We start from the raw sequence: 27,183 nt of genomic DNA, 5'->3' as shown, positions 1-27,183 counted from the left end.
CGGGCCTGCCCGAGGTTCTGAAGTCCTGCCAGCTATCTACCCTGGGAAGGAAGTGAAGGCCAGCACCTGTGGGAAAAGTCTTTTACTGGCCACAGGTGGCTGGGTCAGGGCCTGAGTAGTGCTGCCTGCTGGCCCAGCTGCTGCCCTGGGGAGGGGTGGCTTGGGTCTTCCTTTGCCAGCACCCTGAGGCCTTTTGAGGCATGTTTCTCATCTTCATCACCTCCTTTGTCTGTCCCCTCCCTCCCTCCCCCTGCCCTTGCCCCTGAGGGGCTGACATCACCTCTCTCTAGGCTGCTACATCAATCTCCCCACAGCTTCCTTGCAGCTGCTGCTGCTAAGTTGCTTCAGTTGTGTCCAACTCTGTGCGACCCCATAGATGGAAGCCCACCAGGCTCCCCCGTCCCTGGGATTCTCCAGGCAAGAACACTGGAGTGGGTTGCCATTGCCTTCTCCAATGCATGAAAGTGAAAAGTGAAAGTGAAAGTGAAATTGCTCAGTCATGTCTGACTCTTAGCGACCCCATGGACTGCAGCCCACCAGGCTCCTCCGTCCATGGGATTTTCCAGGCAAGAATACTGGAGTGGGGTGCCATCGCCTTCTCCTCCTTGAAACTACCACAGTATTAGATGCTTGTTTTGTGTGTTTGTTCACTCCTTCATGTTCATGTTTATATGATCACAGTGTACTGGATGCTCTTCCAGCCTGAGGGTAAAACAGGGAACAGAGTATTCTCCTGCCCTGCGCTTTGTGGGACTGATGCTCCCTTGGGTCACAGATGCTGCTTTGCCCAAAATAAATATACAATGGCAAACAAAATGAGCTAACAAAAAGACATATGTTTATGAGGGTTTGTACCAGAACCACATAATCTGAGCTTTCACAAAAGAGAAAAGTTGGGGATACTGGATGGAGAGGGATCCAGCCTAAGTGGAGTCCAGGCTCCTGAGCCAGACATGCAAGTTGGTTGCTGCTATAGATTGGGCTGTATTCTCCCTCAAAAGATATGATGGAGTCCTAAATCCTAGGACTTCAGAATATGACCTTTTGGAATTAGACTTTTTACGGAGGTAAAGTGAAGCCATTAGAGTGGGTCCTTATACAGTATAACTGGTGTCGTGATGAAAAGGGGGACCTTTGGATACAGAGACATGCACACAGGCCATGTAAACAGAAATGGAGAGATCTGGGTGATGCTCCTATAAGAAACAGTGAGGATGGCCAGCAACCACCACAAGGAGAGAGACACAGACAGGGTCTCCACAGGGTCTCCTTCACAGATGCCTGAAGGACCCAGCCCTGTAATGCCTCGGCCCTGGGCTTTCCAGCCTCCAGGATTGTGAGATCATAATGTTCTGCTGTTTGTGCTGTGCTTAGTCGCTCAGTCGTGTCCAACTCTTTGCAACCCCATGGACTGTAGCCTGCCAGACTCCTCTGTCCATGGGATTCTCCAGGCAAGAATACTGGAGTTGGTTGCCATGCCCTCCTCCAGATCTTCCCAACCCAGGGATTGAACCCAGATCTCCTGCTTTGCAGGCGGATTCTTTACCATCTGAGCCACCAGGGAAGCTCTCCTGCAGTTTAAGCCACCTCATCTGTGGGCCTTTGTTGTGGCAGCTCTGCTTGTGTGGAAGGACACACAGTCCTGAAGATGAACCTGTTCTTCTCTTCTGAGCTTTTGCACCTGTGGGTCCCCATGCCAGGGATGTCAGCTGTATCTACCCACTGAGGAACCTCTGACCCCTGTCCCCACCCCAAGGCTCATTCCTCCCCTATCCACCCTTCTCCTCCCTGGCCACATCTGTGCCTTCATTTCTGGTCTTAGAGCTGACTCTCTGCTCTCACAGCCTGTGACACTGGGCGTATCTTCCACATTCTCAGTCCCAGACTATATTCGCCAAGGTTACTCAGACCTGAGTAATGACAGGGACACCATCCTCACAAAAAATTCTCATAGCACCCCCACTCCCCTGGTCCTGGGACGTTCCCCTTAGCTTCATTTTATTTATTCATCTGTCTACTTATTTACATATTTATTTATTCCTGCTGCGCCACTCAGCAGGTCAGACCTTAGGTCCCTGACCCGGGTTTGAACCTGTGTCCCCTGCAATGGGAGTGCGGAGTCTTAACCACTGGACTGCCAGGAAAGTTCCCCATTGGCCTTATTTTATAGTGCAATTTAGGAAACAAAACTCTCACTCCAAATTACCACAACAAAGAGAAAACTTTATAACTGGCTAAAAAAAAAAAAAAGATTATCATCAAAATGAAAACACAATAAATTCCCAGATAAGAGCGCACCTGGACCTTGGATGAGAAGACTCACATTTAGAGGAGTCGGGAAACACTGAATCCTGGGACAGCGTCACCCGGCTGCACAGGAGAAGCACCTGAGGGGCTTACAAAGAGGCCTCCGTTACCTGGGCTTGTTCTTGAATTGGTCAGGGTGGGGCTTGGGATCCTCCCTCCCACCCCAGGTTTTTCAAGCTCCCAGATGATCTGGTTTGTTGGCTGCATGGGGCACTCCTGGAGCTTCCTCAACCAGTCCTGGGCCCTCAGATGCCCAGTTTCCCACACCTTGGGGTGAGCACACAAGGCCTGAGTTGGGTGAGCTAGAAGCCCCCTAACAGGCACTGCTCTGTGTCTGTGGTGGTTGGTGGTTTAGCTCAGTCGTGTCCTACTCTTTGCAGCCCCAGGAACTGCAGCCTGCCAGGCTCCTCTGTCCACGGGATTTTCCAGGCAAGACTACCAGAGGGGATTGCCATTTCTCCAGGGGATCTTCCAGACCCAGGGATCAAACCTCTGTTTCCTGCGTTGCAGGCAGATTCTTTACCCCTGAGCCATTAAGGAAGCCCATTCCTGCTCCCTTCTGGTAGCTTTGAATCTGAGGTCAGACTGTGGCCACACTCCATAGGGTACCTCCCTCATCTTACAGCTCGCTGACTTAAGGATGGAGTCTTCTGTTCCATTTTATAGTTGAGAAAGCTGAGACCCAGAGAGGTGGAAAGTCCTGGCCTAGGGTCACCAAGTTTGACTAGAACCCTGACTGCTGACTCAGTGTCTTTTCTTGCTGCTTCCAACCAGACTGACTGTCCCTCTGAGCACAATGTGTTAACACACTGACTATGAATGTGACGCATTTTCATTGTTCCAAAGGCCATGTTCATATGCATTCTGAAAACGCACCACCTCTGTTAGTTAAAAAACAAAAGGGAACGAAGTCTAATCAAGCTGGTCCCATGCTGCCCCCGAAATCTGGATTTCACGTCTGCTAGGGACACATGGGAGGCTTCCCTTGTGGCTCAGACAGTAAAGAATCTGCCTGCAATGCAGGAGACCCGGGTTCCATCCCTAAGTAGGAAGATCCCCTGGAGAAGGAAATGGCAACCCACTCCAGTATTCTTGCCTGGAGAATTCCATGGACAGAGAAGCCTGGAGGGCTACAGTCCATGGGGTAGCAAAGAGTCAGACATGACTGAAGTGACTTACACACACAGGGCCACATAGACACTGCAAGTGTCCCCCAGAATAACCGTGGAGAGCCCTAAACACCCTTCTCCCAGCCTGTGTGTTAGGATCAAGGATGTGTGATGCAGAACTTGGACTCCTCAGAGATGACAGGAAATGGGGTCTTATAGCTACACTAGTGAGTAGCCAAGGTGTTATAATTTGGCTTTTCTTCTGGGCTAGAATTCCTACTTACTTTAGGGGAAACTTTACAGGATTTAAGCCATGTTAAACAGTTCAAAATGGAGTCACAGTGGCCAACGAGAACTTCTGTATTAGATGTCTTGAAGCATTCGCTGTGGGATTGTGAGTGTCTTAGAGTGATAAAGTGAGCAGTACTTTAGATAAGAAATTTGATGGAGATAAGAAATGTGATGGGCAACATATGTTGGAACAGAAGGAGCAATCAATACAGAAAAGATATCTTGTGTGCAACAGTTACACCTACTGACACACTCCTTGAAGAGAAATGCTGAGCCCAGCAACTAGAAAAACAAACACCGTATATTGATGCATATATGTGGAATCTGAAAAAATTGGTATAGATGATCTTCTTTACAAAGCAGAAATAGAGACACAGATGTAGAGAACAAAGGTATGAATACCAAGCGGGGAAAGGCGGGAATGGCATGAATTGAGAGACTGGGCTTGACATATATACACTATTTGGAAGGACTGATGCTAAAGCTGAAACTCTAGTACTTTGGCCACCTCATGCGAAGAGTTGACTCATTGGAAAAGACTCCGATGCTGGGAGGGATTGGGGGAAGGAGGAGAAGGGGACGACCGAGGATGAGATGGCTGGATGGCATCACTGACTCGATGGACACGAGTCTGAGTGAACTCCGGGAGTTGGTGATGGACAGGGAGGCCTGGCGTGCTGCGATTCATGGGTTCGCAGAGAGTCAGACACGACTGAGCGACTGAACTGAACTGAACTGATGCTCTGTATAAAACATAAATGAGAACCTACTATATAGCACAGGGAACTCTACTCAGTGCTCTGTGGTGACCTGAATTGGAAGGAAATTAAAAAAAGAAGACATATGTATATAACTCATGTACTTTGCTGTACAGTAGAAACTAATACAACATTTTAAAGCAACTATGCTCCAATAAAAGTTAATTTAAAAAAAGAAGGCTCTTTGCTGGAGGACTTGATCCCACAGTGCTGACCTGTTGCAGATAAGACACTGTCTGAGGCCCTGTCAGAGCAGGGGGCGACTTCCCATTCATGGCTGTCTCAAGACCCGTGGCCAGCCCAAGACCTCTGCTCTCACTGGCGTGCTTCCCTCCCGCCTTCTTCTTAGAGTGTTTCATTTACTCCCTTTCCTCATTTCCCTGCTCTGACTAAGCTGTGTTGTGTGCTGTTTGTGTTCAGTTAACGAAGGCCCTCCAGGTTTTGTGTGTCTCCAGGTCTGTGATTCTTACCAGGCCTTATCACTGGGCTCTGTGACGCACACAGCATCCAAGGCAATAATTGTGGGGCCTTCTGTTCTCTACCTTCCTGGGAGTTTTCTCAGGAAGTATCTCTGATAACAGGACCTACGCTTAGTCTAGGAGAGGAACTTGGGTGGAGAGACCTGGAGGCCCCACTCCAGCTTGGGGCCCCAACAGCTGCCCTCCATGTCCCTGGGGTGTATGGCTATCACTGCACCTGTTGTCAAATCCAAGGTCGCTCAGGTCACCTGAGGCTTAGGGCAGAGCCTCCACTGTGTGCTTATGGTGCGGCCAACAACCTAAGGGATCCTCAGCAGCTTGCTTTCCCTGTCCTCAGTTTCTTCTTAGCTTTCCTGCTGTTTTAAAATCACTTCCTCCAAGTTATTGCCTGTATCTGTTAGTCTGGGGAGCAGGTGAGGCAGGCTGTCCTTGAGCAGGGGGGCCCTCTCACCATCCCCTCCAACATACCTACTTCCATGCACCACCGTCCAAGGGTCTCATTGTTGTTGTTCAGTTGCTAACTTGTGTCTGACTCTTTGCGACCCCATGGACTACAGTGTGCCAGGCTTCTCTGTCCTTCACTATTTCTTGGAGTTTACTTAAACTCATGTCCATTGAGTCGATGATGCCATCCAACTATTTCATCCTCTGTCCCCAACCCTTCTCCTCCTGCCTTCAATCTTTCCCAGCATCAGGGTCTTTCCCATCAAGGAGGGTCTCCTTACTGCTCCCCTGGAAGTCTGCAGGGGCCTCCTCCTCCTTGCTGGCCTCCCAGCCTGCAGTCTCAGTAGGCCGTCTTCCTGCAAGCCTGGGCCTAGAACTCCCGGCTCTATGGAGCCTTCCCCGTCTTGCTCCTGCCTCTTCTGGGTCCTATCCTGGGATGCGCCTTGCTTTTGGCAGGCAGAGGGCAGCAGGGCTGTGTTTGTTTGCATGCTGGCATGCCGAGAGCACTGCCTCACGGTAGGCCGCTTCCCCTCAGTCCAATGCCTGGCACAGAGCTGGCACTGGGAGTGTCTGCAGAGTCTATATCCTGTTGACTGAATTTGCCGCCTCGTCCAGAGTGGGTTCCTGGCCAGGGCCAGGTCTCTCCTGCTCGGTGCTCCCTCCTCCTCATTACACTGTTTATTGAGCACCACCCCCACCCCCCCCTACCCTTTACTATGAAGCCTCTCCTACAGTTGCTCGGTAAATCCTCATCATACTCTCTGCTTGTAAGGACTGTTCTGGAGCCCACTCGACCTCGAGTTTTCTGTTTCTTTAAAAATAATTTTCTTTCTTTATTTTTGGCTGTGTTGGGTCTTTGTTGCTGAGTGGGCTTTCCTCTAGTTGCAACGAGCTGGGGCTGCTTTCTAGTTGCAGTCCGTGGGCTTCTCGTTGCGGGGGTTCCTCTTGTTGTGGGGCGTGGGCTGTAGGGCGTGGGGACTGCAGTAGCTGTGGCACCCGGGCTCAGTAGCTGTGGTTCCCAGGCTCTAGAGCATAGGCTCAATCGTGGTGGTGCACGAGCTTAGTTGCTCTGTGGGATCCTCCCAGACCAGGGATCAAACTCACGTCTCGTGCCTTGGCAGGTGGATTCTTTACCACTAAGCCATTCAGGGAAGCCCTGTCCTCAAGTCTGAAGCTCAGTAATACCTGACGTGCCACCAGGGTTAGAAACTGCTGTGGTGGTTGGGTGACCAAGCGGGGAGATACTCAGCGGAGGCAATGACCTTCCTGGTCCCTCAGAGCCCCCCAGGGTTGATCATGGGACAGGCTGGACCACCTTGAAGACCCCTCCCTGCACCAGGTACAGAATACCTTTGTGGGTTAGGACTCGTGGTGAGGTCTGGTTGGCGGAGTCATACCCACCCTCCCATGTCAGAAAAGTCCCTCTCTACAGAGTCTGCGTTGGACACTCCCCTCAGAAGCCGTTCCCTGGACCCCTTCTCAGCACTTGTTCCTGCCTAGGATGGCGCCACCCTGCAGGCAGAGAGAAGGCTCTGAGGCAGCCTCGGTCCAGGGACCACAGGGGGCAGGGTGGGGTGGGGGCTGGGAGACTGTCTATGCTCTGCAAACGTTCCCACCACAGCCTCTGGAAGCCGGAGCCCCTTTAACCTCACCAAGAGCCAAAGCTTCTGGGTGGGCCCATCACCACCCAATTTACCACCACAAAGAGGCCACGTCCTAGCATGGCCTTCCGTGATCTCAAGGCAGCCATGGTCTGAGGCCTGACCCTCAGTCCCAACGACAGGACAGTGACCCACTCTGTATGCTCGAACAGCGAACACCCCCCTGCCACCCTCCCCAAACCCGCTCTGGGACTCTTGCCTCACTTGTAGATGAAGGGGCAGGGCTAAAGCTCTGCTGAGGCCCCTCAATGCCCACCCTCTAGTTCCGCTGCTTGTTGCCACCCCCTCAGGTGAGGAGAAGACAGTGGGCATAAGGACCAAGGAAACTGGGCAGTGGGGTGGGGGGAGAAGGTGTGGTAACTGGAGGTCAAGGGCAGGAAATCCAAATATATAGAAAATGTGCAGGACATTTAAAAATATTCAGTTTCCAAATGTCCCAGAGGGGGTAGCTGACATCAGCAACAGAGGTGAGCAGATAGATGCATGAACAGATTTTATTGGTGTCATAGCCAGCGGCACCAGCCTGGCATTTAACAGGGTGTGAGAGCGAGCAGGACATCCTCTCTCACGGTGTCATGACATGGGACAGTTTCACTGCAGAAACTGTGTCTGGAGAGAAAAGGAATGCTTTTTCTAAGTGCCGGGGCATCCGTACCTGGCAACTGGCCTCATTCAGTGGAGGTAATTGCTGATTTACAATTCAAAAGGCTGCCCTAGGCTGGTAGCTTCGAACAGTTACTGGAGGGCTGATTGCCTGGGGGCTTCCAGTGGGAATGGCTGGCTGGTCTCAGGACACGATGGGGGTGGATGGTCTCTGGACACTCTGACAGCCAGGACTGTGAGCTCCTCGGAGCAGGGACTGGGCCTCTCACAGCTCTCCTTCTCCACAACCCAGGCGAACACCCCAAAACCCTGGCATATGGATTTACAGATGGACTCACTCTTGCCTAGTCACTCGGAGGACCCGATTCAACCTTACAGTAGCTCCAGAAAATACAGTTGCTGCAGTAGACCGAGGTCCTACTAGCTGCAAAGGCACGAGCTGTTCACTGCGCATGCGATGTGAACTTCCTTCTCACAGCACACGTATGCGGGGGTGTTGTCACAAGTCCTACATCACAGGAGAGGAAACTGAGGCACAGAAGGCTCTCAGTTAATATGTGGAAGAACCAAGATGCAAATACAGGTCTAGCTGACGTCATGGCCCACATTTTCTATGGTTGGGTCAACTCCAAAGCTACCGTGACCTTGCCTTTCGCGCCTGGAGTTGGGGGCCTGGCTCTCTGCTGGGGCTCCCCGCTCCTGCCTTCCCAACATGACAGGGAGCTGGTTACTTGAGTCTCATCACTGGTGTCATTTGTAGAAGAGGGCATAGCTCTCCCCTGTGACTAGTGAGAATTCCATGTTGATAATACATCTCATGACAATACATGTAAACAAGCTTTACAATTAATTAAAAAACATGGCAGACGTAAGCGGTGATGGTTAGAGCTCTTCTAAGAAACACGGGCTTCTCTCAGGTCTCACCACCTATGAGCTCTGAAGCTTCATCCTCTTTCCTCACCTTCACTGGCCCCTCCCCATTTTCCCTCTGTATTTCATTTGTCTTTCCGGGAAGCCCTAACCCTAACCTAATCATCTTCTGGTCCTCTGCATGGGAGGCCCACCCTCAGCAGCCTGGCCTCCCCCTGCCCCTCCTCTCCTCCAGGACCCTCTGCCTGCCTTCCCAGGCACTCTCTTTGGGCCCCTCATGTGGAGTTCTTATTGTGCTTTTGACCTTTTGCATGAATTATAAGTCTAATTTTCCAACAGCTACATTGTTAAGCCCTCCAGAGCATCCTCCCCTCGGTCTTTGCATCCCCCTCCTGTACTCCTGGCAGACCTGGCACTTAACCAAGTCAGAGAAGAAGGAAGGGAGGAGGCCAGTGTTGGGGGGAGAGAGAAATAAAGGGGAGAAAGCTACATTTTTTTCTTTTGACACCATGTCACTGGAGGGAATTCCTGTCAGCAGATTCTTTGGTAGGACTTGAAACCACAATAACTTCCACATATTAACTAAAAAAAATCTGAGGGATATCTGAGAGGAAGTTGGACCAAAGTCTTACTTTTCTTTGGTCTCCCAATTATTATTATTTTTTAAAATGTTACTTATTGGCTGTTTTCCCAACAGCAAAATATTTGAATAAGTTAATGAATTCAGCATTGTTATTCCCCAGACTAGTTGGTGAGGTTCGATCTTCCTATATTTAAAATATCTGATGTCCACCATCCAGCTTTTTTTGGATAGATCCCCTCTGGAGTTGGCAGGTGGGGAACCTGCACATAGGCCTCTGGAGAGCTGAGGTGGCAGCTGAAGGACTCAGGGCCTCAGGCACGGCCTCAACCACATTCTGTTCTGTTTCTAGAAAGTGCAGAAAGACACTGCAGGGTGCATCGCCCTGGTTGGTTCGGTCTTGGTTTTTTTTTCCTTTCTCAGATCTACCTGTGAGCAAGTCATCTCCTGGGAACGCCTTGCCCTCGTGTTGTAAAGATTCCAATGAGATCACATTCTTCTGACCTGATTTTAATCACATGGTCCCAGGATGCAGGCAATGGTTCTACTTCCTTACAGGGCCTGGGGAACTGGCCTTCAAGCCCCAGTGTTCTCTGGTGGGGCCAGCACGGGAGGCTTCGGCTGCACCCCTGGCCTGCCCAGCGCTCCCCACCCACCTCCTCGGTGCTGTGCCCTCTCTGAGAGGACCTTCTTGTTCTGCTGACCACCTGCCTGGGCCAGCCTCTCCATCCTCCCTTCAGAGAGACAAGGAGAACCTCACAGAGGTCATCCAGCCTCTGGACGGCTGTGAGTTCTGCCAACCCTGCTGTCCCTCTGGCCAGGGGAGGGACATTCTCTGGGGCCTGAGGTTAGTGACCCCACCAGACCTCCCAAACCTCAGTCAGTGACCAAGAGCCCAGGAGCCCCTTTCTGCCAAGCCACAAAGAGGTGTCCTCCTGGCTGGACTTGGGGTCCGAGCTTTGCTCATTACCCCCATATCCCCCACAGCTGGGACAGTTGGGGACATCATGGGTCAGGATGAATATTCTGCAAATATGGACACCTCAGCTCTCTCTTGTCTCATCTCAAATTTTATATCTTTTGCTAAAACTGATTTCTTCCTCTATTGCTCTGAGCCTTCATGGATCGTCCCCTCTTTAACACGTAGCCATCTCCCAACCCATATTTATAACCTTATATCCCTCAGAAACTATTTCTTATTTCTCTGTCTTATTTTTCCTCCTCGGGTTTTCACTGAAAGTGGAGCTGTATCATCTGTGCTTCCCAAAGAGAGTGCTGAGGACACTGGCTGAACCTTAACTGGCCTTCTGGGGTGAGTTTCCATGACAAATGCAACTTTCTACGAACATCCTCAGGAACAAGCCAGCAAAGACACTTACTCTATCTTCTCCTCTCCCTTCTGCACGGCGATCTTGGCTGCACCCACTTTCGGGAGGGTTGGGTTTGCCACGTTGTTATTCCAAAGAAACTTGACTTTCTCAATTGTTCCAACATCAATATCTCCATCAAATTCACTGGAAAGGGTGGAGCCTGGTTTGATAATCCCACTTGAAATAGAGAAATAGAAACATTCCCATTCACTGTTCATTCCCATTCACTGAAACATTCCCATTCATAAGTTCTAATGAACATATAAGTTCCTGCCACTTTTCTCTACTCAAGATTAACTAAATAATTTATCCAAATTAATTCTCAGATAAAGGTCTAACGTTTATCTGAATGAAATGAAATGAAAAACTCAGTTACAATGCCATCAGTCTCAAGCTACTATTTATTTTATTTTTGGCCATGCCACATGGCATGTGGGATCTTAGTTTCCCAACCAGGGATTGAACCTGTGCCCCCTGCAGTGGAGGCTAGGCATCTTAACCACTGGGCCATTAGGGAAGTTCCTCAAACTACTATTTAAATATTTCTTCAAATGTAAGTTCATTTATCTTCAAAACTTTGTTATAGAAAATCATGTAATTCTTTCATATTTTTCTGGTTGAATTATTTGTATAATAACAAGTTATCCACTTATTTTAACACAAAACACATGTGTGACTAGGCTAGTCAGAAAACATGATATCTGGGATAACATTAGATTTAATCTTAAAAAAATCTTATCTATTGAAAGAAAAAGAATTAAATGCCTGGATTTATAATAAAGAATAGAACACTTGTTAGCAGAAATCTGAAATTAGCTTCTGTATATAAAGTAAATAACTTAAGAGCCATTCAGAAAAATATGCCAAGCATGTCAGTGCATGCCTATGAACGGCCTGTGTATCACCAAGTGAGAGATGGTGTCAAAAAAGGAAATTTACTTGAAGACATTGTATTGACAAGTGTTTCCCTTATTTCCAAACAAAGCAACTTTGATTTGACCAGTGGCTGTTCTTCCAGACAGTGTTATAGAAACGCCATATCTCCAGCCTGCACGGGGCATAGAAATGAGATTAGTCTATTCATGCTCAAGATAGTGAACCCACATCTCAGATCCCTGTTCCCCATTCCTTACACTGAGGCATTGAGATAGAAAGTTCTACATGTTAACCTACAACTGGAACTAGGCCCTAAGGAGAAGCACACATCTGGCAGTGGCCCCACCCCAGTAAAGGGACCAGTAGTCACATGTGGCTCCTTAAATTTAAATCCAAATAATAAAAAAAAACACACCTCACTTTGCTTAGCCACATGGAAAGTGCTGAATTGGTACACATGGTTGATGGCTGCTGTGCTGGGCCACACAGAGCATCGCCACCGCGAACTAGAGTTCTGTTGGGCAGCTCCCCTCTAGAAGGACAGCAGTGTGAGTGAAGGTGAGAGGAGAAGGAGCGAGCGCTTGTCCCCACATTTGAAAGGCAACTCCGGGTGCCATCCTCAGAGTCTCAAGGGCCAGGTCTGTCTTTCCTTTGCTTCTCTGTGGCTTGAGCAGTCTCCAGCACAGAGGTCATCAAGATTTTATACCTGAAGAGTTGTCTTGGCCCCTAGGAGCACACACATGTGCACACAAACTTGCACACCTATGACCACACACTCACACACATACCTAAGCACACACGTGCGTGCATGCTAAGTCGCTTCAGTCGTGTCCTAGTCTCTGAGACTCTATGGACTATAGCCTACCAGGCTCCTCTGTCCAACGGATCCTCCAGGCAAGAACACTGGAGTGGGTTGCCTTGCCCTCCTCCAGGGCCTCTTCCTGACCCAGGGATTGAATTCACATCTCTTATACCTCCTGCACTGGCAGGCAGGTTCTTTACCACTAGCACCATCTGGAAAATCCCATGAATACACACATATTCACATGTACACATACACCCACATACTCATACACACTCACATTCCCACACATGCACACGTAGGAATGTAAACACACACCCCCACACACACCCTTTGCCTAACTTCCGCGTGTCCTTCAGGTCCGCAGAGGTGTTTTCTCTCCTCCTTCCCCTGGTCAAGGCTGTGTGCTCTGTCCCCCCAGTATCCCAGCAGCAATCTGCCAAGCCCAATGCACTTGGAGCTGCTTGCTCAGTTTCCATCTTCTCTGCTGTATTATAAATTTCATACCAGAGTATTTACATCCTCCCTGTACCCCCTATGTCTAGCACAGTCTGTGGTCCATAAATAAATGTTAGTTGAGGAATGAATATATGGCTTTTGAATGTTTAATTTGTTGTTTTAAAATATGGGCATGTATTTCATGCATCACCACATCAGAAGAAGGATTGATTCATCAACGTCTTTTTCAATAAATATGTATACAGTGATGGAAATATTCCCTATCTTGACTGTGGAGATGGCTACATGACTATTCATTTATCAAAACCCATAGAAACAGCTATACACCACAAAGACTGACTTTTGCTGTACATAAATTATATCTCAATAAACCTGACTTAAAGTACTATATAAGACTTGTATTATATTTATGTATTTGTATATACACAGTCTCTCTTTTTTTTTTTTTTACCGTGCAACGTCTTAAGGAACTTTCATGGGCAGGTTGGCACAAAGTGGCTGAAACATGTCCATCTCTACCCTTTGTCTGAGCTCATTCAGCTGAATTTGGAGAGAAATTACCCCTTTCTGATTCCTATTCACCCTCCACCAGACAGTCACCCCTCCCCCACACTCATGATCAAGAGGGACACATGTACAGAAGGCTGGAAATGGAGAGACTGGAGTTGGGCTTCTAAGTGGGTTGGACAGGCAAAGAGTTGGTTTCAAATAAATTTTGAATGAATAGGAAAACAGATGTGGATGAGACAATTTTTGAGAACAAAAGACTGTGGGGTGGCAAAAGTCCAGAGAAGATGGCCACAGAAACATGTAAATCACTGTTAGCCCATTAGCCATGCTATTTGCGTGAGCTCATTTTATGCCATAGAAATAAACTGGAAGTAAAGCAGACCCTTTCTAAATCCTCAGTTGAGTCTTAAATGGGGTAGTTTGAGTGGATGTGTCCTTTTACTAAGATAAAATGTACCCACAAATATTTCAGGTTATTTATGTTTATGTAAAACAGAAACCAAACCTTCTTTAACAGGGCAGGAAAGTCACAACACAACTTACGGGCAAATTTGCTGGAATCTCCTGTGTTCAGGAAGAACTTCTGCTGCTCCTCACATGTCTTGCCAGCAAATCTCAGCATAGCATCCCATCTGCGGGACACCCTTCACCTGGACAGGGGAAGCACTTGTTCTAACGAGAAAGATGGACCTGGCTGTAAGGTATGTTTGTCTCTCTATGATATCTTGGGCAATTTTCTTACATTCTGAGTTTCCTCTTTTATAACTGGAAGGAGACTGGAATAGATGGTCTCTAAACTACCTTCATCTAGGGTGTGGTACCCAAGCCTGAGGCACATCACGTTAGGACTTCTTCAGGAGGTTCAGAAAACACTGATGCCTTTTCCCCAGGTTAGATCCAATATGGGTTCCATCAGGTGGTATGCTGGTGAATGATTAATAGGCACCACTGGAACAAAAAGTCCTTTGTAATGCCTACCAATTTCCATGCTATAAATACTCTCTGACTGTGGCCAGTTTCAGGCTACCAACATGATGTCGCTGAATGGGGAGCTGGGGGGAGATGGTCACACCAGGCTCGAGTGTATCATTTACTCTGTCTCTCTCGTTGCCAGCTGCACAAGACACAACCCCCCACCCCCAGCCCCCAGCCTGGCGCCCAGCTTTCCTTCTCTCTGGTGTGTATATTCTTCTCTCACACATTCTATTTTTGTTCTGCTTTAGTCAGAAATCTGCACTCCTTCTCCTCCTTCTAAAATCTATGATTTTCCAAGCAAGATTCAAACTTTGCCTCCAGCAGGAAGCCCTCCTAGATCACTGAACTGATTGCTCTACTCTCTGATTTCCCAGAATCATCCTCTGCCATATGACTCTTCTAGAATTGTAGCTACCTCCTGCTTAAAGGTTTTTTTCCCCTTCACTTCACAGAGGGGTTCACGCCACGTGAACTCTGACACGCAGTGCCAAAAAAAAAAGGGATGATCAGAAACTGGTGACGGAGAAGGCAATGGCACCCCACTCCAGTACTCTTGCCTGGAAAATCCCATGGACGGAGGAGCCTGGTGGGCTGCAGTCCATGGGGTCGCTAAGAGTCAGACGTGACTGAGTGACTTCACTTTCACTTTTCACCTTCATGCATTGGAGAAGGAAATGGCAACCCACTCCAGTGTTCTTGCCTGGAGAATCCCAGGGATGGGGGAGCCTGGTGGGCTTCCATCTATGGGGTCGCACAGAGTCGGACATGACTGAAGTGACTTAGCAGCAGCAGCAGCAGAAACTGGTGAAGAGTACTGCAGACCCCAACACAGCAGGACAACAGCACCACCGTCGGACTCAAGGTGGGATAACATCTTACAGACTCAAAGTCCCTGTAGCAAGCACAGGGGTATGCGCTGAGTCCACTGGGATTGAGGATGCTCTCTGAGTAGTACTTATAGCTTCTCAAGTGATTGCAAACCACGAAGTCCCGGGTTCCTGGGGAAGTAAAGGAGGAAGTCTGCACAGGTGGCTGGGGTCCTGTGACAACTTCTCAGCCTTTCCCTCCAAGCGGGATGGGACTATATATTCAGAAATTTAAGATAAGTCCAAAATCCAGACACAAAATGATAGGTAACATAGAAAGCCTGCTTTCTGATTGCTGGGAAATGTTTTGAACTCTTTACATGTATTGTCCCTATAACCCTTACCTTTCTTCAGGGGTTTCCCTAGTGGCCCAGATAGTAAAGAATCTGCCTGCAATGCAGGAGACCCAGATTCGATCCCAGGATGAGGAATATCCCCTAGAGAAGGGAATGGTAACCCACTCCAGTCTTCTTGCCTGTCCATGGGATTTCCATGGACAAGAGTGGTGACTCTCATGCAAACAGGATTTCCCATGGATAGAGGGGCCTGGTGGTCAACAGTCCATGGGGTTGCAAAGAGTCAGACATGACTGAGCAATTAACACTTTCACTTTTCTTCAAAGATGGGTAACACACCATCCTTAATTACAGAAAGTCATATAGACTCCAGCCTCAGGTTTCAGATTTCAGCTAGGAGTGGCGGAGCTGGGATTTAAACCCACGCCTCCCTGGTGCTGGAGCCCAGGCCTCTAACCTCTGTGCTGTCCTGTGTCCCAGGCACCAGGCTGGAGGTTCTTGAGGACACAATCAGATGCGACATGACCTCCCAGACATGACAAAAGCAAAGGTAAGGACATTCTCATGACAGACTTAGGCAAATAAAAAGGAAGCCTGAATAGCCTTAGGTGGCTTTATGTGAGCACCCCTTTCACTCTCACGATGCCTTGCTCCTTCTTAGAACCTTCCTTGGCCCCTACAAACTCTTGCCAAGTGGTCGCTATCATAGCACACCTTCCAGACCTGGCCTGAACTTGCTTGACTGTTACTGATGGAGAGTCTAGGCTACTCTATTCTCTCAAAGCCTCATAAAGTCATGAAAGACAAACACATTGGTCCTCAGCCTTAACATTTGCTTTGCTGTTGTTCATCCCTACAAAGTCATTATGCTCACATTCAATAAAAATATTGCATCATTTGTGGGGCCAAATGATGAGTCTGGCTGAAAATTTCAACTATTCATTGTCATTCTGACTTCATCTGATACAGAGAGCTATATCTGAATGATGCCCTTAATCCCAGTTGCTGACCATTGATAAAGAACAGCCACATTAAGTAGCAGGTCTCTGCTCTGACCTTCATTACCTGTGATTGCTTCTTATTGCTGTCCCACATAGAAGACTCTCATGCAAACGGGTTTGCCATGGACACAATTGGGAATTGTGTGCCATGGACACAACTGGGAATTCCCTTCCCAAGTTTGAAGGGAAAAGGGGAGAAGTGGTAAGGTATCCTGATTCAAAACACAGATTCTGGGACTAGGATGCATATATGTGTGCGTATATGCTAAGTTGCTTCAGTCATGTCCAACTCTTTATGACCGTATGGACCATAGCCTGTCAGGCTCCTCTGTCCATGGGATTCTCCAGGCAAGAATAGTGGAGTGGGTTTCCATGCCCTCCTCCAATGGAATCTTCCCGATGGGGGGATCGGACCCACGTATGTCTCCTGTATTGGCACGCGAGTTCTTTACCACCAGCACCCTCTGGGAGGCCCTCTGGGAGGCCCTCTGGGAGGCCCTCTGGGACTAGGCTGCCTGGCTCCAAAGCTCTGCTTGGCTATTTCTTGAGCAAGTTGCATGACCTTGGGTGAATCACTTGGCTTTTTCTATGCCTCAGTTTCCCCATTTATAAAATAAGGGTAATAATTCAGCTATGATAAGATTAAATGAGATAGGATATGTAGCATTTAGCAAAGTGCCTGGCACATTGTTATGGGTGTGTAAGTAAATATTTAGTATTATTTTTCCCTGACTATACGGTGACGCTTGTGGCAAAGCCTTCCAGGCTCTTTAGGGTCTCAAAGAGTTGGACACTACTGACTATATCTCCTTCTTGACAGGACTCCTGGATTTAACAGCTGTCTTTGAAGATTTTATCAGAGAAGTTGTAAAGGCACAAACATAACTGTCTCTTGAAGATAAATGGTAGGGTTCTTATAAAGGTAGAGCCTTGCTTAAGCCATAAGATAGGAGAAACAGTATTGAGTGTCAGTTCTATCACTGATTAGATGTGTGACCTTGGGAGAGTCATTTGCTTCCCTCAGCTTTTTTCTTTAGTTCTGAAGATTAAATGAGAAAAATGTAAAGCACTTTGCAAAGTATTTGGGATAAGTGGGCACTTGATCTATGCTTACTGTAATAGTTATATTAGCTTCATAATGATTATATTACATTGATGTAATTTGTTGTCATAATTTAAAGGCTTTGCTTGGGTTAAAAGGATGCTTTTGGTGTGATGATGACAGTATTTCTTCTGCCAATGATGGCAGTGGAATTTTTGCGTTCTCTTCTGCCCTTGATATCAGAGAAGGGGACAAAGAATGACGACACGGATCCTTTTTAATTGTGTTTGCTCATGTTCATCTCAGTCTTGCTCTGCATCTTCCTGAGTGCCCAGTCCTGCTAAGAGAACCACACCAACAGAAAACATGGGTCTAGAAAGGAGGAATGCGGACAGAGCGGAGGGAGCAAAGGGAACAAAGCCCCTACCTCCCCTGCCACGAAGACAGGCTTGTGAGGAGCTTTCCTGTGCAGACTAGCCAGCTCTGCCACAGCCAAGGGGACGGACTCCTTTGGACCAGCTCCAAGCTAGTGAGTCTTGTATCATGTCCTGGGGCTACTGGGGACAAAACCTGGGGCCCTGGCCCTCGAGCCTTGCCTGTAATCCTGCCCAGGCCTGGAGTTTTTCTCCCTGCCTCTCCCGCCGCATGGGCCCCCAGGCTGTGGCCAATGAGGTGGACTTGGGAAGGTGAGTAGCTGTGGTTCGACTGGAAAGGGAAGATTGTATTGTCAGGATATTTCTCTGCTGTGGTTTTCACAAACCTAAAGCCATTACTTCTCTGCTAAAAACCTTCCACTGCCATTAGGATGAAACCCAACTCATTACAAAAGCCTCAGAGCTTTCCTGACTCAACACCTATTTTTCTAGACTCTTTTTCTACCCAAACTTTTTGAGGAACTTTCAGTTCCTCAAATATGTTGTATTTGGGTCTGTATAAGTTGTCTGTTGAAAACAGACAACTTCCTGTTGTCATCTACAGTTTAGCCATCGGCTCTCAACTTAGATGTCTCTTTCTGGGAGACATCCTTAATTACGGGCCCCCCTCTCTAGACTAGATTCACTGACCCCCATGTGCTCCTATAAAGCCTTGTAGCTACCCCCTCCCCATCCCCACATCAGAACCCTGATCACACCCTATTGTCACTGTAAACTCCCCCAGGGCCTGGGACCTCAGTTGTCCTCTTTACATCCTGGCAGAGCTCCTGACACTGTGCTCCTACATACTGGATGGACAAACAGCACAAAGCTCAAAGTGTTGACACCCGCTGGTCTCAGAGATGTTCACCCAAAGGTACTTGTTTACTACAGGTCTACAGATCACAGCGCCTCGATTCAAAGTGAGTTTTAGGGGTAAGACTCTGAGAGAGCTATCAATTATATTTCCTCTTTAAACATAGAGCCCTCAGTTGCATCTTTGCACAGAGACCAGTGGTGTCACATACCTCCTCTGCAGCCCGGCCATCACTCACCTTGAGCATGGCCAGCATCTGGGCCGTCTGGGCGCCCACCACGCGCACATTGTTGGCAGCCTGAGTGTAAGTGTTTGGGAGCCTTTCTTCCAGTCCACGCAGATGTAGTTCACCTCCTCCACCTCAAACATGTTCCGGTGTTGGAGAGACTCCAAGGGGTTATCATGGGGCTTATGAATCCACATCCAAGCAGGGCTCAGAAATAGTCTCTGAGAGTTATCACTGGCCATTTTTCTGTCCCTTCCTAGCAGGGGCACTGGGTGAACTTGACTTTGTTAGGAATCCTGTTGCCAAGAGGAATTATCCCTCAGCGGGTATGTTATGAGAAAGGCAAATTAGTTTCCTCTCTAGCTTGTAGATTAATTAAAAGCTGACCACTCTGGTTTTCTTTGACCAGATTCAGTAAGGTGGATTCAGTAAGGTGGATAAAACCAGGGCATCATTTAAAGAGCCCTGTTGAGCAAAGAAAAGATCTCAAGTGCATTCATTCTCTGGAAGCTGGGGTCTAACTGACTTTGTGGATTTGACCACTAGGGGTCCTTTTAGCCTCTTGACAAAGCCTGGGCTTGCTTCACCCTAGGCTACAGGGTAAGTTCTAAGGTGGGAGGGAAGGGTCACTATTTTTAGAGTTAGGATAGCATAGTATTTCACAGAAGAAAGACACACTGCAGATATTTGAAAAATAGAACTGTACTGATTTAAAATATATTGGAGAATTCTGAAAGGGAAACTTCTTTCTGGATGTCACAGGAACTGATATATGCTTAGAAGTTCTGCCAGGGAAGACACAGGACCAGATTGAGTCTAAAATGGTGCTATAAATTAAAAATCCATCAAGAATCTTTTCACATACATGATACTAGTATGTGTGATCACACACACAAATACCTACAGTTGTTTTCTCAGGACCTTTATTTTTAAAGCAGCCCTGAGGAATCTCTTACAAACTTGGAGAATTTAGAGTATAAACTATATCTTACAGTCTACACATTAAGATACTTATTAACGATGGGACAGAAGCGACACTAAGAGTTAAAAACATGGTAAAAACCGAGGTCAAATGCAGAATGATTTCACTTTTCAGGGTTTGTAACTTTTCCTGTTGATATTTTAGGTTGGAGTTATTAATGTGTGTGTGGCAGGCGGGCTGTTAGGATAACTTCTTAGGTGTCAGAAAAACACTGAATCAGTGAACACAAGAAAAGAAGGGGTGGATGGTATATTATGTGTGTGTTTGTGTGCCTTTGCACATGTACGCTTGTGTGTATGTGTACACATGTGTGTATGTGCACATGTACACGTGTGTTATTCCATTGTCTATCCTTCTGTCTATCCTAAAGACGCTCTATTACAGTGGGTTTTGGCACTTTCTATTCTGCAGTTCAGTGCAAAGGCTTCCCAGGTGATAAAGCAAGAGAGATGGGTTCAATCCTGAGTAGGGAAGATCCCCTGGAGGAGGAAATGATAACCCACTGCAGTATTCTTGCTTGGGAAATCCCATGGACAGAGGAGCCTGGCCGGCTACAGTCCATAGGGTCAAAAAGAGTTGGACACGAGAATCTGTGAGCAACTAAGCATGCACACGTTCTGCCATTTGGGGCACCTGGTCAGCCTTAGCTCCTCATATCTCAAATAAACAGTCATAGCACATATCTCTGACTCTTAGGGAAGTGGGAAAATAATTGAACAAAAAGAACATAATCCCTCATCTATGGAAATACAAAGCAGCCTCACTGAAATGAAGCAGACAACATTTAGGCATAATCTAATCAGAAACGAGCGAGTGGAAGTGATCACTCACACAGCAAATGGCATTGCTTCAGGCTGCTGATGCAGTCCAGAGACGTGGAAAGGGCTTTTTATTTCTGTGAAGAGGCATTTTAATTGCATAGTAAAACCTCAATATGTCAGGGTTTCCTGTTTCCAAGTTCACTAATTGAGATTGCATAAAGGGAGGGGGAGGCATTCATGGGAAAGAAGGGCAGATGCCTGGGGCACAGGCCACAGGGGTTAGAGCCGGGCCCTACCTTGCACATGTGTACCAACCAGCTCTCATCTCCCTTGTCGATGAAGCCATGGATGATGAACCGGGTCTTCTTGGCTATTTGGAAACTGGACGCCTCAATTGTTGATGGATCAGAGGAAAGGAGAATCCATGACACACAGAGAAGGGTTCCATGTTTCTGTAGCCCAGCCACTTTGGCCTGTCTCCTTCTGCCCCATTTCTGCCCATTCCAATGCCACAACTTTTCAAAGTTTAGCAAAAAGCTACCTCTTCCAGGAAGCCCACCCTGACCTTTCCCTGCCCTACCTTCACAAGTCAGGAATCATTACCTGTACTAGGTCTGGATTGTGATTCATGGTCTTACCTTCCGTAGGTTTTTATGGTAAGCTCTTTGCCACAGGCCAGAATCACACAACCAGCCAGAGGTTCTGACAAAAGTGAACCATTCATTCAAGCCTTTTTTTTTTTTTTTTTTAACCAGAGACCTACTCTGTCCAGGTCTGGCTAGGCCTGGGGGAGCAACTGGTAGAATGGGGTGGAGGAGGAGGACAGGAGGTACAGGAATAGGGAACTTCTGGTCCCCGAGTAGACACAGCCGCTCACTCCTTTACAACAACGTTAGAATAGCAGAGGTCTCACTTGAACGTTGTTTGGGTTTTTGTTGGTGTAGAGCAGGAAGTGGGTGCCAATCTTCTCCGGGCTCCAGGGGAGAATTTTCAAGGGCCTGATTGCAGTCCCAGCCCAGGGCTCGGAGTCAGAGACACACCTGATGGAATCATGGCAAACTTCGTTTCCTGGAAAGAAAGGATGACTCTGCTCAGAGATTAGCTCGCAAGGCTGGGCTGGTCACTCCCCTGCTTGGGGACAGGCTGAAGACCAGGCAGAGTCTTGCCTCAGCTCCATCTACTGTCTCCTTGCCTGGCCCCCACGCCCATCTTCTGATTAGGGACCTGTCCCACTGAATCCCACAGAGACCTCTCTGCCGCAAACCACCAGCAAACTTAAAAGTTCTGTGTTCCTAGAGCCTCTTGTATAGAGTGATGTGAGTCAGAAAGAAAAAAAAACTGGTATTGTACATTAACACATATACATGGAATCTAGAAAAATGGTACTGATGAACCTATTTGCAGGGCAGAAATAGAGGCAGATGTGGAGAACAGATGTGTGGGCACAGAGGGGAAGGAGAGGGGATGAATTTCGAGGGTAGCATTGAGATATGCACACTACCGTGTGTAAACTGCATAGCTAGTGGAAGCAGCTATACCACACGGGGAGCTCAGCTTGGCGCTCTGTGATGACCCAGAGGCAAGAGAGAGGGGATATATGTATACTTAAAGCTAATTCACATTGTACAATGGACACCAACACAACAGTGTAAAGCAATTCCCTTGAATTTAAAAAAAAAATTATATCCCCAGAGCTTCAGATGTGTTTATTTGATTACTAATATGATAACAGGCACTGGTCAGTCAATATGTTAACCCAGACAAGGATTTAATGCTTTATCTGGAAAAGTCTGGCCTCAGGCACCCTGGGCATAAAGGTGGGCTGATGAGAAATACTCTGAGGTGGGTCTGCCACAAACTGCCTCCTCTCCCAGGCACTGGGGCAGCCCCGTACACTTCTCTGTGAAACCTTGGAGCTGTCTGGAGCTGCTGGAAGCCCAGCCATGGCTGAGGTTTCTCTGGCCAGTGCTGAGATGATGAGTTTATGTCCTTCCCAAAAGGCAGGTGGGATGTTTCTTACCTTTGGCTGCTCCCAGCAGCAAAAGAGCAACTGTCCAGATGCTCACCATCTACAAGAAATTCAGACACTCATCTTCACCAAGCACGACCAGAGTAATGAGCAAAGACTCAGCAATTCAAGGCTCTCTGCCCTGCCTCCCCGCTTCACAGCTATGGGAAGACTTACCCTGTTGGATGTTCCAGATCTTTCTTCTCCCTGGATCAAGTGCCTGGGCCATTTCCTTATATTCGAGCCTTATCACTGGTACACTTCTTCAAAGAAAGGGCAGGTGATGACAGAGCATGCTGTGTGCACTTAATATTTCAGTCTGCACAAATACATAAAACAAGATTAGTAACAGAGGTCAAATCTTCCCACAGGTCGAGGAAGATGAAGGATGCTTGATTAAAAGGAGGTGAAAGGTCTAACTTTGCACCTATGTACCTGTGCGTGTAATTATGAGCCAAGTGGACCCCACTTTCCAATTTTTTTTATCTGATCATCTAGTACTTTACGAGTCCCAAGATGGACACCGCAGCAAACTCTAACCATGAATGAACCCATTCTCACTTAGAATGGATGGAAATGCCCTTGCAAGTAGCTGATAGCAAATGGAAGGGTCTAAGGAAACCTTCTGTTCATCTCTCTCTGGCAGTCTAATAATACTTGAGCATACGAGCAGTGAAGGCAGAGTCAACAGCCCAGTAATATCCTCTGGCTACAATTCCCCACTAACTAGCGTTCTAATTACCTATTGCTATGGGAGAGCCAACCCAAAACATAAGGGTTTAAAACAAAAGCAATCATATTCTCCTGCTATAATTTGGAATAGCTGGGTTCAGGGGCCCATAAAAGCCCATGTCACCAGACCACATAATGTCTGTTGAGTGTCCTTGGACCCCCTGACGTTTGCATACCTGTTCTATGAGACTACCTTGTGAAGCTGTCATGAATTACCCACTTACCCAGGTGTCTGTGAGCAGCTTGGCTGGTTCACACAGCCGAGCCTTTGGTGTCCTAACCACCTCCAAGTTAAATATATCTCATTGTCAAAGCCCACACTGCTCCTGAATAAACAGGACACTAGGGCACAGGCTAGAGGGCCCCCTTCCTGTGAAGGGGACAGAAAGGACTTCCCTTAGACTAATAAGGAATAGCAGCCAGCAGTTACTGAGGCTTAGTACGTGTGGTCAGAGTACTTTTCATGTACTTTGAAAGGTACATGTATGGAGACTTTAAGTCTCACAACAACCTCATTAGGTAGGTAAACAGATGTGGAAACTGAGGCACCAGCCTTTAATATCATGCTTATAATATCATGCAGACAATGAGTGATAAAATGGGCTCTGAATCCAGAACTATCCGGAATGAAATATGGAGTTGTTGAATATCAGTTATTTTGAGCAAGTTATCAACAAGATTTGTTGAGTGTCAGCTGCCAAGAATGGGGGAAATACATAGAATAAATTGAAACAGAAAATAAATTTCTCCCTACTCCAGACTTGAACCATCTTGTTGACCTGACTGATGAGGTATTCAAGCTTTGGAAATCTGTTTATGTGATGTTGGAAGGTACTGGGGCACTTGATGAAGACTGTGGAGAAGACAAATGCTTTTCTTTGATGTTCCAGTACTAATGTGGGATGAGATTTATGATAAAACCTGGGTAAAACAGGTAAATTGGGTGGTTGTTGTTTTAGTTGTTCAGTCCCCAAGTTACGTCCAAATCTTTGTGACCCCATCAACTGCAGCACGCAAGGCTTCTTTGTCCTCCGCTATCTCCCAGAGTTTGCTCAAATTCATGTTCATTGAGTCGCTGATACTATCTAACCATATCATCCTCTGCTGACCCCTTCTCCTTTTGCCTTCAATCTTTCCCAGCATCAGGATCTTTTCCAATGAGTTGGCTCTTTACATCAGGTAGGCAAAGTATTGAAGTTTCACCTTCAGCATCAGTCCTTCCAATGAATATTCAGGGTTGATTTCCTTGAGGATTGATTGGTTTGATCTCCCTGCAGTCCAAGGGACTCTCAAGAGTCTTCTCCAGCATGACAATGCAAACGCATCAATTCTTTTTGTGCTCAGCCTTCTCTATGGTCCAACTCTCATGTCTGTACATGACTATTAGAAAAACCACATTTTTGGTTTTTGGAACTTTGTAGGCAAAATGATGTCTTGGCCTTTTTATATAGGAGATGTTGGATAACTCTATCTGTTCCCTGGACCTCTTCTCTTCCTACCATTCACTTGACTTTCCCCACATACCACAGTGGCCCCCATCACACATGACAAGTTCTTTCCCACCTCAAGGCCTTTGCATTGGCCTGAAACTTCCTCCCTTAGACCTCTGTGCGGTTGGCTCCTTCTTGTCATTCAACAATTAGTTTAAATGTCACCTCTTCAGTGAGGCCAACCCTGGCCACCTTTGGAACTCCTCCACTCACCCAGACCCTTGCTCCCTGGCACCTTATTTGCTTCCTTCTCATTATTCATCACAAGTTATAATTATCTTTCTTGTTTTTCTGTTTAGTTGTTTGCATTCTTGCTTTTCCCATCTAGAATGCAATTTCACAAGGACACAGCCTCTTTTGCTTTGGCCACTGCTGTGCTCCCAGCTTCTAGAACCATGACCAACACAGGTATTTATGAATTAATGAAAGAAAGAATGCACATATGAATAGAGTTCATAGACATTTTATCCTTATTCTCAGAGTGGATTTCATGGCTGGGAATGGTGAGAGGGGACAATTTTAAGGTGGGGAAAAAAAGATATTTTCTTCAGAAAAGCAGGAAGAATACAAACATCTGACTAGATTCAGGAGAAACAATCATCACATGATCTGGCAGAGTTTTCCCAGAGGTTAGTTTCCCTTGCCTGCTTCCGTTTCAGCTCACCTCACTGCCAAGTTCATCTGTGGGTTCCATGCGCACCCCTGAGTCAGGGCTTCAGTGGTTGAAACCGCCTTAAGGTTATCAGAGCTGATGGGACATCCTCTGGGCAGGAAAGGAAGGTTTCATCCCTAGCAGCCACTCAGTTGAGCAGTGAGAGTGCGTGTGGACTCCAGACACTCACGTGTAGAACTATGGGAATTTAGGACTTAATTTTTCTTTCCTAAAATTTTTTTCTCTTTCATGTTTGTAGATAGGTAATATATGCCCTTCTACAGCTGATACAATACAGAGTTTAAAAAATGATGCCTCACCAGATTCTTGTGTGTCCTGCCAAAGGTAGTCTATGCATTATAAGTATATATATATATATAATATTTTATTTAAAAATATAAATGATTAACACCTTCTGTACATTATTTTGCAAACTGATTTTTAAAGTTAACTATATGTTTGAAAACCTTTCCGTATCAGTGCATAAAAAGTCCAATCTTTTTACCAGCTGCATAGCCTTCTGACATTTGGGTATTTACTATTAGTTCTCTTGATGCACATTTGGTTGTTTCCAATCTTGTACTCTTAGAAATAGTGCCTTATGAATATGATACATTTGTTTTCTGGATGGATGGTGTATCTGTGGGGTAAATTCCTTTAAAAAATGGAATTTAAGGGACAAAAGACAGTACGTTTTACATTTGGTAGTGGTTACCACTCTGCCTCTATGTTCTGATAACTCTACTAGAAATCTTTGTGTATGTTGGCTATTCTCTCCACCCCAATCCTGAAACAAGCGTGAAGGAGAGACCATTCGCTATTTAAATAGGTAACATTTTAGAGGTATGTTCGTTGTGAGACTTTGAGTTGTAGGCAACAGAAATCAATTCTGAGTAGCTATTTTTTTTTTTTAAAAGAAGATATTTGTTGGAAGAATATTGGGGCATCTCATGGAATCCATGAAGCTGTTGAACGGTGACACTCAGGGACCAAGACCAAGAAATGGGACCACCCTGGAGATCTCTGCAAATAGTCCTCAGAGCCCCTCTGCCTTAAGCCTGATTCTGCTGCAAGGGCTCCCTGGCTTTGAACATCTCAGCCCAGAACTTTTAATCTATCAGATTAAAAGTCTGGTGAGGCCAGGAGCTGTCCCTGAATTAATTAGTAATAGGATGTGGGTCCTGTTGGGCAGATCTGGTTTTATGCCCAAAGATGGAACTGAATTTGTGAGCTGGGCAGCCACTGCAAGAGGTATGTGGTTCTGCAGAATCAAATAACAATCCTATATCAACTGATCTACTCACTTTGTACCAGAGTGAACAGGTGGTGAGGCAGTGCCCGTGGGTAGGGGATTTCTGTAAGAGTATTGCTTGTGTTTATCAGAATTTGAAATAATAAAGGGATGATCTCTTCCTTTTGAGTTGTCAAGTCCTTGTCTTTGCATGCATGCTCAGTCATGTCTGACTCTTTGTAGTCCTAGCCCACCAGCCTCCTCTGTCTATGGGACTTTTTTTTTAGGCAAGAATATTGGAGTGAGTTGCCATTTCCTCCTCCAGGGGTTCTTCCTGACCCAGAGATTGAACCTGCATCTCCTATGTCTCCTGCATTGCCGATGGATCCTTTACCCACTGAGCCATCAAGAGTGACTGGAAACTCTGGCGATTGGACTTGCTGATCAGGAAAGTTGATCAGTACTGTTGCATTGTGTTAAGAAGAAGCCATCAGTACTTATGGGCATTAGTTGTCTAAGAAGAAGTGTGCTATACTGGAGCATTTAGTATTCTACAAAAGACAAAAGCAAAT

General features: G+C 46.8%; 1 protein-coding gene across 1 annotated transcript; it reads right to left on the bottom strand.

Annotated features, from left to right (window-relative positions):
* Nucleotides 1–7,579: 7,579 nt before the first annotated feature.
* Nucleotides 7,580–22,567, bottom strand: LOC128067762 (inactive pancreatic lipase-related protein 1-like). The gene is given in 12 exon segments (XM_052660822.1): nucleotides 7,580–7,658; nucleotides 10,482–10,649; nucleotides 11,412–11,520; nucleotides 13,663–13,737; nucleotides 13,740–13,791; nucleotides 14,974–15,092; nucleotides 17,896–18,004; nucleotides 18,768–18,841; nucleotides 18,844–18,916; nucleotides 20,795–20,921; nucleotides 21,413–21,566; nucleotides 22,519–22,567. Coding segments are annotated over 12 exon segments (1,188 nt in total).
* Between the last annotated feature and the right edge of the window lie 4,616 nt (nucleotides 22,568–27,183).

Source organism: Budorcas taxicolor, chromosome 23, assembly GCF_023091745.1.
Source record: "Budorcas taxicolor isolate Tak-1 chromosome 23, Takin1.1, whole genome shotgun sequence".
Classification (NCBI taxonomy): domain Eukaryota; kingdom Metazoa; phylum Chordata; class Mammalia; order Artiodactyla; family Bovidae; genus Budorcas; species Budorcas taxicolor.
This window is presented reverse-complemented; position numbering and strand designations above follow the sequence as displayed.